Source organism: Taeniopygia guttata, chromosome 2 (genome assembly GCF_048771995.1).
Source record: "Taeniopygia guttata chromosome 2, bTaeGut7.mat, whole genome shotgun sequence".
NCBI classification, from domain to species: domain Eukaryota; kingdom Metazoa; phylum Chordata; class Aves; order Passeriformes; family Estrildidae; genus Taeniopygia; species Taeniopygia guttata.
Window position 1 is genome coordinate 121170827 of NC_133026.1, and position 20650 is coordinate 121191476.

Sequence of the window (20650 nt, forward strand, 5' to 3'; positions counted from 1 at the left end):
GTTTGACTGTAATTAAGCTAGTGACAGAAGTGCAGATGATTCAGTGTCCATCTGCAATTAGTTATACATGCTTTTTACAGACAAGTAGTGTTCCAATAGAGACTATAAAGATGTATATCATCCTTCCTCAACACGCAGAGCTAAACACAGATCATCTTCTTTGAATGGCATGCCTTTCAGTTCTTAGAGTTATGTTCTGGAATCTAGTAAAGTTCTGAAATTATTCTTTGTGTCAGTGTTTACAAGTCAATAAATGAGATGATTATTCTTTTCCAGCTGTACAAAATGAACGGGACAGGATAAGTACAAGAAGAAACACTTTTGATGGCTGCAACAGTCCCTCTATTAGCACACTGTCACAAGCTGAGACACTCTCCCGCCAGGTACTAAGATCTATCACAAAATTATTTAGTGACGTTAAGACCACTTTTACTAAAATTAAATACTTCTCTATTTATTATTACATCGAAAATAATTATTGAGATTACTTTTTTCCTACTTCCAAAATGCACTCAGTTTCCTCTTCTCAATGGAAGAAGCCGTAATAGAATACATTCTTGAAGCATAGTCAATAAAATATTCTACTTTGTCCAGAACAATATGTCTTAGGCACCTTTCTTAATAAAGGTTTATGGTTCCTACTGCTTTTAAATCAATTGCTGTCTTGGGCAGCTGGTGGCATCTATCTATCTTTGAAGCAGTCTTTCCCATGAAACATAGGGAAAAATTTGTCTAAAGCCATTACATTCAAAGGGGTGTGGACACACATTTCCTTACATTCTTTTGAAAATCCCATTTTTAATATCTTTAGACATTATAAGTAAGGCAAAAAAAAGTGTTCCAACTGCAGAGTCTATTCACATCTCACTTTTAAATTTTCTTTGTCTCATCTGAACTTCATTTTCTCTTTTCCTTTTTTTTTTTTTCCTATTGAATCAATTGCTGAATGGAACAGTCTCCAGTCCTTTTCTGCACCTCAGATAAATCATGATCATTGATTCTGCATTCTTGCACCTCTTACTAACTTGCTTAGAATTTAACTGCCACCTTTATGATTTCATACTGACTGATTTATACATCCCCAAATGTTTTGTAATCTCATTCTTTATCAGCATCTCTCTTAGGCTGGAACTGCCTGTAAAGAATTGATGCAGGAATTACTGGGTTATAGTCTTTGGCACATATTGCATGTCTGGGCAGACAAGATGAACATAATATACCTTCCTACATTTCCTACCTATACACTATGAAAAATATAGCTATATTTATCTCCTTCGTAATTTTTTGAACCTGCTTATTGCGCTTTTTTTTAATACTCCTTAATCATTTCCAACTGGTATATGCAATTCAGGAATAAGAACTGTCTTGAAAAGAATCACATCCTCAGCTGTTTATAGCACAAAGTTTTTTTCAAATAGTAGGTTCTTGGCCTAAAACATCTCCTTGTGTATACACAAATTTATTGTACTTACTATTGGATATGTTTTAGTAGAACAGAATTGCTTCCACTATGTCAAGCATATATGAAGATACAATCTTGGCTTCAAAGTCCAAGAGACTCCATTAGCATGATGGAAAAGCAAAGAAGTCTTAAAAGTACTTCTCCCTCAGTTGAATAGGTCTACAAGATGAGTTCAGTCCTGAGAAGAGACATAGAGGAGATGGTAGTGTCCCAAATGATTATTCAAGTACTTCAGCTGTAAAATGAGGAAGAGGGTGGCATTAATTTCTTTTGAAATGTCCATATGAATAAGGAAAAATAGGTTTTTTCATCCCTTTTGAAGTGTCCGTAATAAATACGGAAAATTAGTAATTTTTTTTCATTAAGATTCCGTACAGGGGGGAATTGTCTAAGTACAATTTTTCTCATACTGACTTGGGAGAGGCTTCCAGGATTATGTAAATATGAAAAGGTTGTGCTTGACTCTCATATGAGTAAAGGCATCTGCCCCTGAAGGTTTTCAGAGCAACTGGGATACAGTGTTATATTTTCATGTTCATCAACTCATTAACGGGTACAAGTTACACCTCAATATAAGAAAGTAATTTTTTACAATGAGAACAATCAATTACTGGAGCAACCTTTCCAGGGATGTGGTGGAGTCCTCATCACTGAAGATTTTCATTATGCGATTGGACAGGGTGTTAGATAATCTCTAGGATTCCTTTCCCATAAAAGTTGGGACCTTTCAAGGTTCTTCCTAACCTGTGCTAATCTCTGATTCTATCAAGTCACTGAGCCCTATGTTGTACCCCATAAATGAGAGGCAGGTTAAAGCAATAGAGAAATAGAAATTGAAAAGTTCATAGCTTCATATCCTTGTCAAGACATATAATCCTAGGTGTTCGTAACGACCTCCATGGGAGTCATCCCACAAACCCTCAGCAGAAGTTCACCAATTAATTTCAGCGTGGAGATTGTAGTTTGTAATGTAAGATGTAAATTATAAAAATGCACATCTTTGATTAAATATATTAAAGGAAGGACAATGTATTAACTGCATGGGTCAGTATGTCTAACAGTTAAACAATCTACCTCTTCTTTACCTTCTTGTATTATCTTCTAGTTGCTGTATGTTTAGTATCATTTTCAGGCAGATCAGAATTTGACCTACTATCAGAAATCTCTACTTTGTACCTTTGAATCATGATCAAGACCCCTTTTATTCTTCTGGAAGAAAAAAAAATGTATTGAATTTCTTTACTGTCTTTCTGTACTGAAGGTTTTCTAGACTGAATCGCTCTGGTAGCTCTCACCTGAATGAATATCAGTATTTTCAACCTCCTTTTTGTAGAGGAGATGCCAGAGATGGATTCATGATTATAGCATGGATTTCACACATTCTCTGTCTACAAAGAGGCAATACCTCTAACCTTTTTCCTACATGATAGACTTTGAATTATGTGTCTGAGGAATTTTTCACCTGCCTAGTTGCTGTATTTCCCTGAGAGCTAATGTTCAGCTGGTTAACTGACATAAATATCTAAGCTGTTTCCACTGTTTTACACTACTGAATTATGTAGGAAACATAGAGCTTTAGTTCTGATGTACAACTCCTTTTGACTACTCAAGGATAAGGGATTTCACTACAGATCCCACTGTGGGGTTTAACATGGGTGTATGGATGAAGGGAACTTGTAGGAGTCAAACTAAATACTTTCCACCATCCTGAAAAGTGTAGGAACATGGTAATGGAAGACAAAACAATTAATTTCTTTTCCTGAGGAAGATAATCACGCTACATAATTTCCCAAATATGCTTTTGGTAATAAAACATAGAGGGAAAGTCAGTTTTATAGGCCTTGTATGGTGATAATTTTTTTTCTTTTTTTCTTTTTTTCTTTTTCTTTTTTTTCTTTCTTCTTCTCTCTTTTTCATTTTGTTTCCTTTCTTCTGTTTTTTTACCTTTTCTGCTTCCTGTTTCTTTTTGTTTCCCTAGTATGATAGCAACTATAAACTGGCCTTACCTTCTTGGGTTTGCCTTTATCTTAAGCTGGCTTTCCTGCCTGGCTCAAGAGAAAGCCTGGTTTTGTTCCTTTCCTTGAAAAGTCATTACGAATTTCAGGAATTGGCTCAATAGAAGTGCCCCAGCTTTAGGCCCAGAAAGATATTGCTCTCTTGCCATTTCACAGAACACTGTTCCCTGCAGGTGGTCTAATGCACACTCATATCCTTTACATTTCCTCTGAAACATCTCAGGCCTCTGCCTATACCGCTGCTTCATCATTACAAACCATTCTCCTCCAGGCACTAAAACCCCCCTGTTTTACCTTCTGCAGTTAATGATACCTATCTTTCCACTAGAAGAGCATGTTACCCCTTTACAATTCTCTTTGTCTTATTATCTCTGTCCCTTAATATTACTACATGCCACTATGAGCTCTTCTTTTTTTCTGAAATGAAGTAAATGTCAACCATTTTAAAGAAAAATCAAAACACCTCCCTTCTACAAATGAAAAGAGCTCTAGCATTTTTTAAAAATAGTATTTTGGAATGAGAAGATATTGTATCATGATATGATTAATTAAAGTTTTAGCATATTGCGATGCATACTGGCATACTGAGAGAGAAAAATTTATAATTTATGTGCAGGGTAATGGTCCATATGGTCAAGGAATTTCTCAAGAGGGTCTGTGATTACTGCTTTGATTTTTTCTTAAATATGCTACTAACCAGTGGAAATAAAATTATATGAAATTTAACATTGTTCATTTTTTCTCTCATTATGGCTAGATCTCAATCTCCAGTCCCAGTGCTAGCACTGATATAAGTGTTAAGAAAATTGCTGGTGTTAGTGATGTCTGTGAATCTATGAAGCAACAACTTTTGGTCCTGGTGGAATGGGCTAAATATATTCCAGGCTTCTGTGAACTACCACTCGATGACCAGGTATAAGAGGAGAACAAAGAGAAAACTATAATTACTGCTCAGTTATTCCTGTGATTATTAAATGTCAGGATGAAGCACTCATTCTTTTTTGTCTGAACAAATAGAGCTGAATAGACCTATCCTCTTAATTTATTTTATTTAAGTTGTGCAGTAACACCACCATAACAGAAAAGACATGAACAGGAAGAAACAGCAAGGAAGCATGGCTTTAACTGTATTGTTCTTTCTTTAGTGTTTTAGAAGCAGAACTTTTTCTGACCTTAAAAAGTATTTTTTTCATGTTCACCTTTCATTATAATATGGTATAAAACCGCATGTTATTTAATTTGAAGCAAGTCTTCTCTACTTGCAAAAACCAAAAGCTATTAGAATCTCAAACAAATTCCAAACAGTGATATCAGTTCATAGCAAATACTCTTTCATGCAATACAATGTATTAAAATTATATTGTACATAATAAATGTAAGGAAAACACCAAATCTTGAAAATTCATAAGAGTTTTTGTGACAGAGGTCTGATCTAACATCACATCTGCAATATATACTAATACATCACTGGCTTTCAGAGTAGGTTGTGCTGGCAAACCCAGAACCAGAATCTCCACATTGTGGGAATCAGTTCTCCGACAAGCAGTCTCAGAAGGAGATAAATTGATTGCTTGTGATCTCTTGATTCCTCACCAAAATCTGATTAATCTTGAAAATTACTCTGTGAACTGGAATTGTGGAAATATTTATTTTGCTTCTTGAGACCCCCAGTTTTTTAACAAAATCCTGCAAGTGTTAGGTTATCCTTCGTTTGGACTGAATCATTACCCTTTATATCGTTCCTCAGGAATATGGGTATATTTCAGGCCACAGGAAACTCCCCAAAAAAGAAGTTAAATGAGTTAAATGATGTCTTTGCAGACCAACAGAGCACGTTTTTCACAAGCTCAACATACCTGAATAAGTTTAAACTGTTCATGTGAAAAAGATATTTCAAATGTCATTACTACAAAAGGGCAACAAAAGCCAGCAAAAAAATATTGCTGCTTTTATTCTTAAGATAGTATGGAGGAAAAGAGAAGATATAAAATATCCTTAAAATGTTCCTATCTGAATTTAAAAAATAAAATATCAGCTTAGAATGATAGGCTGAAAACACCCCTGCTGTGCTTGAAGAGTACGTGTTGGGAAATACTCTGAAACCTTAAGTACATTAGAAAAATAGGGACAAATATGTTGAGAGGTAAAACAAATGCCACTTTTTCTTTGTGATAGCTAGTTTCTAAGGGGCATTGTGCATTCAGTTATAAAATAAGCCATCTGGTTTTCAAAAAAATTATTCCTGGTATGGGAGTAGCCTGATTTGCAAACCACAGAGGAGACCAAAGCAGTTAAGGTAACTCTACAGAGAACCTGAAATCCTAACACATAAGTATTACCCAGGTGCTGTGTACCTTTATATCTCTCCTAAAATGTCTGGCTTGGATTAGAATTACTTGTCAAGAGATGAGTTCTTTGAGGAAATAAAGGCCATTGCTGACATTTCAAGCAGACAGTAAAACTAGAGGAAATAGGTGACTAAGACTAAATGAATAAACAGAAGTTCCTTCCTAGTACAAATTGGGATTCCTCTTTGTGGACAATAGTGGCACTGTTAGCATATCTGGCTTTGTTTGGAAGAAGCTCTTTTAAGTGCTGCATAAATTTTTGATTCAAGAGAAAAAGTAAACACTGATAGAACCAAATTTACTGTAACAGTTCATTCCAGCCCACTGGAGTATTTAGTGTCAACTTAAAATGCCAGAGAAAACTTTGCCAAGGGAATACACACCAGAAAATAAATGCAGATAGTATATTTATTGAGAAGAATTTTGGAGATCCTGACGTTTAAAATCTAGACAGAATGCTAGATATGACAGAGATGACAATTTAATTAGAAAGCGCTGGTTTTATGGTGTTCAGATTTTTGCATCCACTTTACATTTTACATTGGAATCTTAATAGTCTTCAGCATATATCTAACACACAGTAATATGTATCCTCTTTTCATTTGCTCTTATTGAAACTTACTGCTTTATCATCTAATGAGTCTGTTGGTTTTTTTGTGAGGTTGCCCTGCTAAGAGCACATGCTGGGGAGCACCTGTTGCTTGGAGCAGCAAAACGGTCCATGGCATATAAGGACATTTTACTTTTAGGTAAATATTGGTTTTGTTTTACTTACTGATGATGGTGTTATAGTACATTAGCAACGGTGTAGTCACTTAAGTGGGACAACTGTTCTGGCACAATCAAAGCAATGCATTCTGTAAATGCTAAATAGCTATTAATGACATAATGTCACGTGCCTCTTCTAGCAAAAGCAGGTGGATGGTTTCATGTGGGTTAATACAGGTAAAGGTATACTGGATAGCAGAAACCATAATTTAAGGGAGTTCCTGGCAATTGCCTCCTCACATTATCTTCCTTTCTGCACCCTTTCCCATTAAAAAATGGAATAAAATTACACCACAAAAACAGTGTAAAACCCCCTTTGCTTAGGAAAGGGGTATGCACGTGTATTACTATCAGTCTTCATGAAAACTATTTATCTGGAGCTTTCTCAGGAGTCCTTCAGACTCAGAGAAGACTCTATTGGCTGGAATATTAGATAGCATGTTACCTGCAACTCCCTTTCTCAAGACCTCTCTCACTTCTTCCTGTACAGTCCCCATATGGCTACCATGTAAACATCATTCCTGCTGTCCCTGCTGCGTGGCAGATGGGTGCACCACGGCACAGTGCCGAGGCACACCTGCAGGAGCGCATTTTTGGTCAGCTCAGATGTCTCCTGTGTTGGGCTGTATAAAGGGAACATGGCTGTCAGGGAAGAGGATGTTTTCACTGATGGAAGCATGTCTTCTAGTTCATGCAAATGAGAGGACCAGTTGCAAAAGAGTGGAGAGTGATGTGATGGGGCATTTGTTAACCTTGTTTGACACCGTGCTCTGCATTCTGAAGTGTACTCTGCCAAAAAGGGCCTCATTAGACATGGTCAGCATTGGGGTTGTTTCCTGAGACAGGCTGTTGGTTGTGTGGGACAGGATTTTTGATGGGCTATATGGAATACGGACTCAGACTTGTCTCTTCACTGGTGGTGTGGTACAAGGACATTTTCTACTACTTGTTCTCCTTCCTCTTTGAGCCTGCCTTTTTATAGCTCTGAATTAGCTTGAATTTATTTTTACACATATTAAAACATTAAAAGGACAAGAAGGGCTTGGTCTGAAGGTATTTCTCTCATCAGCAATCTTTTCAAGCTAAAAGCTGTACAAATGTCTTTCTTAAGGTACTTATTTCCCTAAATATAGTTTCACTAACAAAATTAACAGAAACTAAGAAAAAATAAATTTGCAATTTATTTGGATTAGTAATAAGGTAAAAAGGCAAAAAATGATAAAATAATAGTAAAAAAATTATATATCATGAGCCTCAGCAGATATACCAAAAGAAGAAACAATTTGAGGTTTCAAGGCTTGTTTTTGATACTTTGAGGCAGAGATCTGTTTTATGAGTAATTTTGACATAGATCTCTTGTGATATAATTATCAGTTTTTCTTTCAAAAAACTGCATGGTGACTTCTGAAAGCTCCATGATATTCCTGGTATTCTCCAGAAAGTTAATTAAGATACCATAGTGGAGACCTCCAAAATTGATATTTTTTAAAAAAACCCAAAACCCAAAAAACTCAAGGTAAAATTATTTAACTGAAAATTTTACTATGCTACTAAATTTTTTTAGGAACAACAGAAACATCCTTTAGGAATAAAAAGTGTCTCCTCTTGCCTGTTGTCAAATCCTTGCCATTCAGCTTGGGATATATTATTTTAATCAGGGAAGACGACATTTTAAGATCAATACATTGGTATATTTATCTGTTATTTAAACATAAAGGTCTACTTGCTTTGCACCAGTACCTTCAAATACCAACCTTGGTCCTGTGGACTAATGAGTAACTACACATTGGCATACTTATATGTGCAGAGTATTTACTAGGGGACAGATATAATTTGCACTTATATACTCTGCAAAGAAAAGTTGTGTGTGATGTAAGGGAGAGTTGTTACTTAAAAAAATTAACTTGATCAATCAATATGAAATATACTTTTGGAAACTGGCTTAATCCAGTATATTACATCAAAATGTTTCTCTCAATTAATATGTTGATATTCTTTCTCTCTAAGGCAACAATTACATAATTCATCGCAACAGCACTGAAATGGAGATCTGCCGAGTGGCAAATCGGATTCTGGATGAATTAGTTCGTCCCTTCCAGGAAATTCAAATAGATGACAATGAATATGCTTGCTTGAAAGCAATTGTGTTTTTTGATCCAGGTATTTTTACAAAAAATATCTCTCAATTGTTTTACATGTGATTGTATTGAAAGTAATTTTTGTTAATTTAGCATCTGTTCATGTTATCTAGCTGCATGGAAAACAATAAAATGAAAAACAGTAAGATACTCCTCCCAAATTGTAATATGCCTTGACTTTAAGTTTTTGTCATTTTTTAAGATGCAAAAGGTTTGAGTAATCCATTGAAGATTAAGAATATGCGATTCCAAGTCCAAATCAGTTTAGAGGATTATATTAATGACCGTCAGTATGACTCCAGAGGAAGATTTGGAGAACTTCTTCTTCTACTGCCTACACTCCAAAGCATCACTTGGCAAATGATTGAGCAGATACAATTGGTTAAATTATTTGGAATTGTTAAAATTGACAGTTTGCTTCAGGAAATGTTACTGGGAGGTAAGCTAGTAATTTGTTAAATTTACCATCTTGTATTATGTTGAATTTAGCATGTTGGGATGTTGAGGGAATCCTGATCTAAGCTAGAACTCTGACTCACTGTGTGAGCTTTGTGTTTTGTATTTGTTAGCTAAAGCCTTCTTGTCTTGGCCATTCATCTTGTTAACTTAGTCTTACAATAACAGATTTTGTATGTACTTCTCAGTAACTACTAGGTTGTCCTACAATCCCCTAGGCAGATGAAAGAATCCTTAGAAATGTTTCATGAAACACACTGTTATTGCAGTCAAAACAGTGAAAATAAACACAGTGCTTAATATGCTTGAAGTCTGCTTAAATTGTTTAATGAATACCCAGAGGCAATTATTCAAATTGCCAATCAAAATATTTACTCTGTGGAAATGTAATTACTGAAGTATAACTCACTGGCAACAATGTGCTCGTTTGCATTGATATACACTCATGTTATTTTTGCAGGTACTTCTAATGATGCCAGTCATCTGCATCATCCAGTGCATCCTCACTTAGCCCAAGATCCATTAACTGGCCAAACTGTCCTCATAAGTTCAATGTCTGCTCCTGTACATGCGGAACAGATACGTAAGTAATTGCAAGTTAGCCTTCTGTCATAACACTTCACTGTTTCATTTTATAATATTAATTAGCATGGTGGCTTGTCAGTGTTCATAGAGCTATTTCATCATAATTCTTAAATTAAAATAATTGTTCATTAAAAATGTATGTATATAAATGGTGTAAAGTAATGAACTTTGACCTGAATTTAATTTAAAAATTCAGCTCCATTCTGATATATCATTGTTTTTACATGCACAGTCTTTAATAAAATAAAAATTTGATCATTAAAATATCGTGTTTCCCTAGCATGTCGAGACACTCTCTTTCCCAAGTATGCAACAGGACTCCCTTTCAGTGCAGTAGTGTATATATGTAGAGTAGACCAGGCTATAGAAATATATAATAATTATTTCTATGTTTTTTTTTTTTCAGCAACTCCAGAAACTCCATTACCTTCCCCTCCACAAGGCTCTGGGCAAGAATACAAAATGTCTGCAAATCAAGCTTCAGTCATTGCACAACAATCTATTTTGAAACCAAAACCATTGTGATATTTTTATCTCTGTCTTATCCTTTCTTCCTTCCCTTCCTTCCCTTCTTTCTCTTCCTTTTCATGCACTAGATAGATTGGTAGAAGACTTGCACATTTAAAATCTCAGGTTGATAAAGGAAATTATTTCCTCAGCAGCCACTACTAAGTGGGTGTTCCTTAAAACACCTCATGATTTGGATAGTAATGCTGTTCTGACTACTGCATACAACTGTAACTGTGGACGCTGCAGTCTGACAGATATGTATAGAGGTAGATATTATTTTTAGATCTTATAAATGCACAGATTCATATTTTTATTTCCTGTTTTAGTTGTCTTAATATTTTTGTTTTAGATGTGTATATAATTTTTTTCATTGTAATGGAACTGCTTAGTGGTTGTTTAGCTGTGAATTGTAGATATGAAAAAGTGGGTTATTCAGGCAAAAGCCAAGATTCCACTAATAGTAGAATATTAGACTACCAAAAAAAGCACATGAATTGAAAAAAAAGGAAAACATACTTAGTGGACAGAAAACCCCAAATATTTTTAAAAATCCTGATTTGAAAGGACCATCTCTTTCAAGTAAAATTTCAACAAAAGCATTGAATCCTCCCTGCTTAACAGTTTGTATGAAGCAGAAGGCCTGCCTGGGTGAATATGCTTGAGGACTTCTTAAAATCTATATATAGAACATAAGTAGATATTATGTCTATATATAGTCAACTGGCCAGTGCTGAAGCATTTATATTGATAAGTACTTAGAACAAGGACTGGTAGGCTTTTTGGTCTGGACTAACTAGTACTTTCCCAAAAAATTTATGAGCACACTTTGGGAATTAGGCCAGTCTAGGTACACTTTTCACCAGGTTCTTTGAACACTTCTCTTTAAGAGTACGGAGAGTATCACAGAACCCCAGAATAAACTGAGTTGGAAGGGACCCACAAAGATCATCATCTCCTGGCCTTACATAGCACAATCCCCAAGGGTTGTCCAAATGCTTCAGGGTTTTCTGTGACCACTTCCCTGGGGAGCCTCTTCCAGTGCCCAACCACCCTCTGGGTGAAGAACCTTTTCCTAATATCCAACCGAAGCCTCCCCACACAACTTCAGGCCATTCCCTTGAGTCCTGTCTCTGGAAACACAAAGAAGAGATCAGTGTCTTCTCCTCCTCTTGCCCTCACAAGGAAGTTTTAGACTGCAATGAGTTGTAACTAGGGCCATGTTATTTGACCTCAGGGCAAGAGGACACTTTGTGATGTTTGGTTTACTAGTGTAAGAGTAGCCATTGTGTTTATTTGTCTGACTGGGTGTCAGCAATCACTAAAATTCACCCACTGAAAAGTTGTAATTAATGTAGTAGCTCTGTGTTTGGGGAGTTATGACTTACTAATTGCAGTGCCTGAGTTCAGCTCCAGGTGTTCCTGGTTTGAGCCATGGTATTTCAAGCCAGAAGGCAGCCAGAAGACAGCACACCCTCTCAATTCACATACTCATCCTCTCAATGTCTAAGTTTTCAGAAGCATGCAATGACTTGCTTTTCTGTGATAAGCCCCTTTCTCCACCTCTTCCTCCCCTTCCAGTCTGGGGATCAAACCTTGATTAGGCTTTGTGTCTGGAGTCTATAACAACCCATCTGGATTTGGACTCTCCGTGAATTTGCACAAAGTGAACCTTGTGACACATGCTCACTTGAGGCATTTATACTACTCAGTTACAATTTGTGAAAGTAGTCTTTTATGATATATGAAGTGATATGTTGTTCATACAATACTAGCATCATAAGAAAATCGCCACTTCACATATTGTATTTATTCCAGACAGCAATGATTTAGTACTTCAAAGCAGACTTTCTACCAGAAGATATGTAAGAGAGAAACATACAAAAAAGAGATAATAATATATTGCAGTTTGCAAAGAGAAAAAAACATAGTGGAGTCAGAAATTCTTCAAGGTGAGATGTTGATCATCCTGAACCAGACACCTTCATTAATCACAGCATCCAGAGATGGTGCAGTGACACCCTTGGCTTGTAAAAGTTGCTCAAACAATCCAGAATGATTCTTCAAACACATTTTTGTAGGCAGGAAATGCAACACGGTAAATGCTGAACTGACCTGAACATTCAAAAGGCTTTAATGAGAATGCACCTACCACCACGTAGACGCTGTGTTTCTTTGTTATTTTAAAGTAGTTGCTTTTGTAAAGTCTGTATACAGTAGCTATTAATGTTTGCATTTTACTTTTTAGATCCTTTTCCTTTTTGCTGTTTACCGTTTGGTTTTTTTTAATGCATTGCTCTTTTTAGAAGTTCCTTTTAATATGAGTTTTTATGATAGAATAAGGTACTGAGGTTTTGCCATTAACTTTAAGGGTATCCAGACTCTGGTTTTTTTGCAAGTTGGCCACCAATGCTTTACAGTGATACACAAAGGTAAAACAAGTGTGAGAGATACTGAGCAGTCCAAAAGTTTACTGATTTGGTTCAGATTTGTGTACTTATCATAGAGTGTTGGACTCTAGGTGGATCCGCATGAATTTACTGGGTCAGATAAATGAAGTCAACTATATAAACATGGCAGTATTGGTCTGACTAAAAACATATAATTGGAAATAAAGATCAGTCCCCAAGCTGGCCACCCTTGCCTTATATAAAAGATGTGCATAATACCTTACTTTATTTTTCACGGTGAACTTTAAATATCAAGTGTACAATAAAATGTTGTCACACACTGCCAAAATGTACTGGAGGAAAAATATACTTTAGTATTTTGTCTGACAAAAAGCTGTTGTCTATTTTGTACAATATATTACATTTTTGAATAAGAACACCACTGTAATTTATTGGGAAAAGCTGATTTATTTTATAAATGTAACATTATTTTTGTAAACTTAATTATGAAAAATCAGAAATGATTAGTGCTGTTAAATATTAAATTATAATGAGATGTAACTTTATATGTTTGAACTCTGATACCAAGTTTTTGTATTGAGCATTTGGAATTGAAATGGTTGCTGGAAATATTTCAAATGGAATGTTTTTCATCAAAGCTCAATAAAGAAATATGAATGATCCAAATGACATATTTGCCTTTTAGTATTTTTTTTTTTTACTATTTACATAAACAATGAGAGTGGTTTATATTCCTTACACAATGAATAAGTATATAACTAACATGCTTTCATCTCTACAGTGTTCACAGCATCACAGAATGGCTGAGGTTGGAAGGGACCTCTGGAGGTCACCTAATCCAACCCCCTCTGCTCAAGCAGGATATTGAAATCATATGAAAGAATCCGATGGTGACATTTTAGTTGATTCTTCTGTAACATGGCAAAGTATTACATAGCTATGGTCTTCAGTTTTTACTTCTGACTCAGAACAGAACTGAAGCACATGCTTAATTCCATCTGTGTTTAAAATTAACCATATGTTCAACAGTCTGTTTTTTTTGGACAGGGATAACTTAAGAAATCACTGCCTTTGCTCCAGTGCATTGTTATTTAGAAAAATTTAGGTGCAATTTGATAGACGTATTGTAAACTCTAGAATTACTCTTTACAATATTTTTTTTTTTTTTTTTTTAGATAACCAGTATCTCCTCTGCCTTGGACATTATGTTCAGTTGCATGTCTCTTTACTAGATTTTGAATGGAAATGGGGTTAGGTTGTTAGTTAGTTTGTTTATTTTGGGGTTTTTTTTTTGTTGTTTTGGTTTCTTTTTTTGTTAGTAGTAATAATACAGTGATTTGGACTGCTTACTTTTGCTGAAATGGGCTCTACTCTGGAGTGCAGAACTACAGGGAAAAGTTGCCATGGAGACTCCATTTTGAATGCTGGAGATCTTCTGGTCCTTCTGAGGAACTTTAATCAATGGTTGATTATTTTACATGCAGGAAACCTCTACTTATGAATGCTGACTCGGGTGTAGGAGGTTTAGGATTTTAGGGAACTAAAAGAGTTTTTTTTTCTCAGCCTACAATGAAAGAAATATGGAAACTCCCTTTGAACTTCTATGCTGTGAAGTGCTGACAGAGTATTTTTCAAGATTTTAATAAATCAGCTTTACAAGGAGCCCCAACAGGTGAATCAGGATTATGTGTTTTACAGAAAGAGATAGATGAACTAGCTTTCAGTTCTAATCATTATCTCCCATCTAAGGAATTCTGAAAGTGAGCAAAGATATTTACTGTGCTCCAGGAATCTTCTGTGACAGGAACTTTAACATTCACATAATGTAAGAGAATTTGTTATAATTCTTTGTTTTATTCATATGCTTGGAAGTTCTGGTTTTACCTCAAGGATGTCTGTCAGTCTGTGGTGGCCTAACATTTTATTATGTCTTTCAACAGACTATTTCTAGTTGTGTACCACCATTTGTGATACTTATGCTAAAGTATATAGTAAAGAAATACTTAGATCCACATTTTAATAAAATTAAATTAATTGGTTTGCATTTAATTTTTACATTTTTCTATTTGGCCTGATAAAGATGCATTAGCTTTCTTCTTTCCCTTTATTCTCCCTAGGAATAAACAAGAAATGGAAAAAAAATATTTATCACCAAATTTAGTGTTACAATGGGAGCAATGCAATTGCACTTCTCTTTCTTCTGTTGTTTTTCTACTATGAAGATAGAGGAGATGGTTGACATCAATCACTGCTTTCTTTTGGTTCCTTATTTTCTTGTGGTAAATCCAAGTATTTTCATTAATTGAATAGTCTATGTGTTAATAAAAAACCTTCTATGAAGCCAAAAGCTATATTTGATTGCTGAGGGGATTAAAGGTACTCAATTGCAGTAATATATTTTCAAAAATTTATTTCATAAAAATTAAAATGTATGCCTGATTTCCAAACAAAAGCATAAATATTTCTGTTAAAAGCTAAGAAACTTGAAGACATAATCAAATGTAAAGATTCTTCTATAATGACAGTGAAAGAGAACTTACATTTTGTGTCACCAACTATAATAATTTCCTTTTGAATACCAGCTAAACAGGATGGGCAAAATCTCATCAAGACATATGCCTAGCCTAAAATGTTTTTATGACAATGATCTCTAGTCCTTAATATTGTGGTGGAGCTATGATTGCTACTGACATTATGCAGTTCACCTGAATCAAGTGTCAGTCAAAGATGCCATGTCGATCCTAGATTTACTGATGCTGCTGAGAGGACAGCTACCTCCTCACAAACAAAGCCTGATGTGACAGCTTCTGCAAGTCACATTGTGGCAGGACACCCTTGCATCAGCACAGAGCTCTTAATTACCCAATGATTTTGGGCCTGACACCACTTCTTCCTTTTGCAAGGGTGAATGTCACCAATGTCTGACATGAAGAGGTGAACAGCAGCAAGTGCTGAAGATTTTTCGTTTAGCCAGTCTGGTCAAGGGGTAGTTTCATCTAAAGCTTAGATCTCTCCTCTGAGACTAGAGCAGAAAGACTAGAAATCCAGAGTTTTCAAATGTCTTTAGCTTTGATCTGAATAGCACTGGCTGGCCTTTTTGAGTCTTAGTATAGCCAGAGTTGAACCATTGAGTGTCCTGTGTCTGATTAGGCTCAGTGATGTTTTGGGGTCTGGCCTCCTAGCTAGCCTCCTTTGCCAGTTTTTTTGGTGGGTTGACCAAACAGACAGCAGTTGCTGTTTCAATTTTAGAATACTGAAGGTCTTCAAGGAAGCATAATCTTAAAAATTGCACACAGAGATATGTCTCTGGGACTGAAATTACCTGAACAAGTTAAAGGAGTTAGTGATTGGTTAGGAAAAAATAAGAGTATATAATAAGGCGTTCTTCAGTTTTTCAAGGGAATTCCGTGAAAGGAGGAAGGAAAGAAGACACACAAAAATTGGCTAACACTGTTGATTCCACAAGGAGATTAGGAAAACCTCTTTAGGGGAGGTATGAGATTGAGATTTGCTCAATATATTCAGTGTGGTTTGGTTTGTGGTTCAGTATATCACCTGTAGATTGCAAACTTCATACTCAGAGCAGCTGATTTATTTACAGTTTTTATTTAGCAATTCATGAAACATATCCTAGCAGCTTAACATGCCCTCAGGTGCCCACTGGCAGCTTGTTGGCTCTTCACAGGGCAGCTCTACAGGGAGGTCTGGACACATTCTGCATCACAGCTCTGGGACCCTTACTCTAAGTATTATTAAATACATTCTTTACCAATGGGCTGTAATGCCATGGGAGTGAAACAATGCCCTTCCTGTAGCCCATGGCAGTTCTTGCTGTCACCAATCCCCTTTTATCATCAAGCCTTGTTTCATGTGACACAGCTGAACTTGCCAGTTGTATCACCTGCTGTGACATGTTCTGTTTCATGCTTCTCACAAAGCCAACTGAGACAAGATAAAACTTTGGTTGGGTTCTTAGTTGCATTCAGAGTCAACATTTCACTTTGATACAGCTTTGGAGCAAAAACCAAAGTGTTGGATCTGGTGATGTTCTCGTCTGTCACTTTTATGTCAGCCACCCAATATGCAGAGTGTTTGTGTCACCTATTACAGTGGCCTTATTTCCTGTCTTGTTCAAATAAAACAAGTAAATAGGTTTTTACAACTGCTCTCTAGTAAAAATTAGAATTAATTAATAGAACACAGTTTTGAGATCATATTAAACTGCTTTTTTTTTAGTCTATGCATTCTGCAGCTTAAATGAAATGGTGCGGCTCACCATTACATTTTAATCAGCAGGCAGTTTTTTTCTTCCCTGTTTTTTTGACCTCCTCACAACTGAATGAATTTTCATGAATATGACTGCCCAACAAAGCATCCAGTTTTTCAGATGTCTGCCTTTTGTAATTTAAATAATGTAAGCATATGAACATAGAGTTTGAATTAAGAGGCAAAGGCAATCTCACCAAAAGAGTTTATTCAATATATTTCCAACATCATCTATTTCAAGATATAATTAAGATTACCATGGCCCAAGTCTAATTTACTGTGGTTTCCAAAAAGTGGAGAAGATAGCAACTGTAATAGAGGACAAGAATTTTCCATATAAAATTTTTCATTGTCATATTAGATTTTTAATGGGCATTAGTCTGGATCATAAATGTAATAAAATGGAACAATATTCTAAAATATGCGGACAGATGTACTATAAAATAACAAACTTTATATATCTAATTTATTTACCATGAAGTACACTTTTCTTTTGCAGCATGAACATTAATATCCATTTTTTATCTCAACACCAAAATCACAATTTAACTGTAGCACGATCTGTCCTCTATTTTAATGTGAGCTTTTTTGCAGATTGATTAAAATCGCATTGTGTGATTAAACACATAGAGGCAGATATTCTGTCCTTGTGACACTGTGCCTCTTCAGAGACTGACAGCCTGAGGTGCTGCTCATTAACCAACAAATAATTTGAAAATGAAAAGAGGGATGGAGTCCTTCTGGAGGGCAGGAGAGGAATCCCCCTCCCTGCTCATGAAGAAGGCAGTGTTGAAGCTTTCAGCTTTTGACTTTGGAAGGAGACATCTGCTTAAGGAGAAATTTGCACTTTGAAGATAGGGGTAATAGTGGGGAAAAAAATCCCTTAAAAAATATAGTGCTTTTTCCAGGGAACCCAGTTAGAGAGGATAGATTCAAGGTGCCTTGATGAGCACAGAAGGACAGTTAGTCCAGGAAGTAACACAGTGCTATTGCCCTTTGCAATGCCTCAGCTTCTGGAGGCATATCAATATGTAAAAGGAAATCTTTCTTTTTTCATGGTCAGAGCAAGCTTGAAGGCACCATGGTGAACAGAGAACCTCCTTAAACAATGAAACTTACATGCAGAAAAATTATTATTTTGATTTGGAAATAATTGAGTTTATTGATTTTTTTTATACAAGTCAATCTTTCTGGTATTCTGGGTGCTCTCTTCAGACTTTAAATGCTTGGAATTGACTGTGATATGTTAGATGTCATCTTTGTGTTCTGCTTGCTAAGGGGGCGTGGGGCAGTGAATGAAGACAGAAAAAGGTCAATAAGAAGCCAAAGCCATGGAAACTCTCAAATCCAAAGATTATACCTTCTCCAGCACAATAAATAGTCTCATGGAACCTACTTCAACTAAAGCATGTGAATAGAATCATTTCCTCAAATTACTGTCTTCAAACCTAATATAATTTGCTGGTGATATAAGGTTATTTAGTGTAATAACTATTAATTGCATTGCCCTGTCCTCTCTCTCACCTGATTCTTATCTTTCCCAGAGTAAGAGTCCTTATTTATTTACAGCTTAATTTATATTGAATCTTGTGCCGGAGAATCCTTGAACCCATCAAGCTTACACCACTTGTGTTGTCACACTGCCAGCCCCATTACATGAAAATTCAGGCTGAGTTTCCTGGAGCAACCCCCTCTGCCTACTAGAATATCTAGAAAAGGCAAAAGAAAGCAGCAAATTTAGAAGGATGCAGAGCACACTGTCATTTCTGTTACTCACTGCTGCTGAATTCACTACCTGCAGTGTATGACCTCTGAACATGTTAGCGACTGCATGGTTGTTCCTCATGTCACAGGAGACATATGGTGACACGAAGGTCTGTGTGCTGCCACTCATTTTATCTGCAGAAGCCACATCTGGATTGTTATGGGGAGTGTTTGGAAGGATGCAAACAGCACCGTTATTTCATCCCATTCTTTTGTTTAGATGCACAAAAGTATGAGTCATCCTTTGGCTCTTTGCACTTAATTTCATTCATAAATATTGATGTTGGCATACTAGTAAAAATATAACATTTAAACCTCAGCTGATGCATCTTACTTTTTTCTATCACGGACCTTATTAAAATAGTTTTTTTGTCTGTGTTTATCTTCTAATACCACTTGATTTTATTGCAAGATAGTTTAAGATTTTAGTCTAAGTTTATGATGTGACTGTGGGAGAATAAAGAAGTATACCAGTATTTCTCTAAATGAGGCATCATGGCAGTCAGAGTGTGTGCTACAATGCTTTAAAGTGGCTCATCCATGAAGTTCTGTAATTTGGGTGCACTGTGTATTGCAGGTTAATCCCCAGTACACACAAACCAATTCACCAATTTAAACCTCATTATTTCCTGTCACTTTTTTTTAAACTGCAACCACTGCAAGGCCAAAGCTGTGCCTGTTGTCTACTGTCATTCGCTTTATATATGGAGACACTGAGAGTTATTTGTTGACCTTTGAAGTAAAATGTCGAGCTCCTTTAATATTCTTTCATTTCAGATGATGAGGAATACCACTGAGAGTGCTCAGTCAGTCCCACGTGACTCATGTCCTCCCTGGTAATGAGGCTAAGTGGCACAAGTGACCCCTAATGTTAGGGAGCAGCAGAGTGCCTGCTCCAGCATGTCTGTAGGACTACACCCCCTGTAGCAGCAAGGGAGTTTCTGCTTCTTTTTCTCTGGAATAAAGCTGCTGCTACATTGGAATTATTATTATCCATGCATTGGGCATTTTGTTTCTTTACACAAAAAACACTACAGTGCAATATTATGACACAATACAAAGCATAGTATGATTGAAAGGAAAATTTTACTAAAGGCCAGAGTAAGTCTGCCTTACAGTTTGGTCACACTTTGTTGTCGGAGTAAGACAACCTGAGGAAAAAATAATAGGAGACCGAGAAATTAGGAGTTATTTGGGTATCATTTACACTTATAACCTAGTGTACAAAAGTACCTACCTTCAGAACATAAGGTAGAGCTCTTCAGGCTAAGACGTTTGAGACAGCATCTAAAAAACTACTCTGCACTCTGACCTGATCCAACAGAGCACTTGAATAGTGCTTAAATTCAGAGTCATGGCTGACTTCATTGGAGGTGCTGGTAGGAAAGTTGAGCACACTGTGACATACTGTACCATGTAGGGATAGGCAGTGTGCACCGTGTGCCACCCTGTGGAACACAAAACACTGCAGTGCTGCAGCCCATCATAAAAATTATTGCTGCTTCACCCACAGTTGTAAAAACACCCCACCCACTTTCAGCAGAATGGATGTTTTCTCCTATCCACAGTAAATAACATAAGAAGACAAGCTTAGTCTGAGCTGTGTCCTCTATGAATTACAAATGCTCCCTCAAATCCTCATCATTTTGAACATAAAATTAGTCACAGATGGAAAGGTTGTGATTTTAATCCTTGGAAATTTTTTTTTTTTTTTGAAGGAAAGAAAAGCTCTTTCCATTAAGACTTAGGAGTGCTGGTCAAAAGTTAGATGAACATGAACCAGCAGTGTGCCCAAGCGGCTAAGATGGCCAATAGCATCCTGGCCTGGATCAGAAATAATGTGGCCACCAGGACTAGGGCAGCAATCATCCTCCTGTACTTGGAATTGGTGAGGCCACACCTCAAGTTCTGTGTTTAGTTTTGGGCCTCT

At 36.3% G+C, this 20650-nt stretch overlaps 1 protein-coding gene across 4 annotated transcripts in view; it reads left to right on the forward strand.

Moving 5' to 3' along the window:
* The window catches only part of HNF4G (hepatocyte nuclear factor 4 gamma), a 59658-nt gene extending 46297 nt beyond the window's left edge, over positions 1 to 13361 (forward strand). For all 4 annotated transcript variants that reach the window (XM_072924771.1, XM_030266347.4, XM_072924772.1 and 1 more), the window contains exons 4-10: positions 277 to 383; positions 4235 to 4390; positions 6487 to 6574; positions 8601 to 8753; positions 8934 to 9170; positions 9648 to 9770; positions 10179 to 13361. In XM_072924771.1, coding sequence (XP_072780872.1) covers positions 277 to 383; positions 4235 to 4390; positions 6487 to 6574; positions 8601 to 8753; positions 8934 to 9170; positions 9648 to 9770; positions 10179 to 10297 — 983 coding nt within the window. In that variant the 3' untranslated portion in view covers positions 10298 to 13361. The remainder of the gene's footprint in view (positions 1 to 276; positions 384 to 4234; positions 4391 to 6486; positions 6575 to 8600; positions 8754 to 8933; positions 9171 to 9647; positions 9771 to 10178) is intronic.
* The last annotated feature ends 7289 nt before the right edge of the window (positions 13362 to 20650 follow it).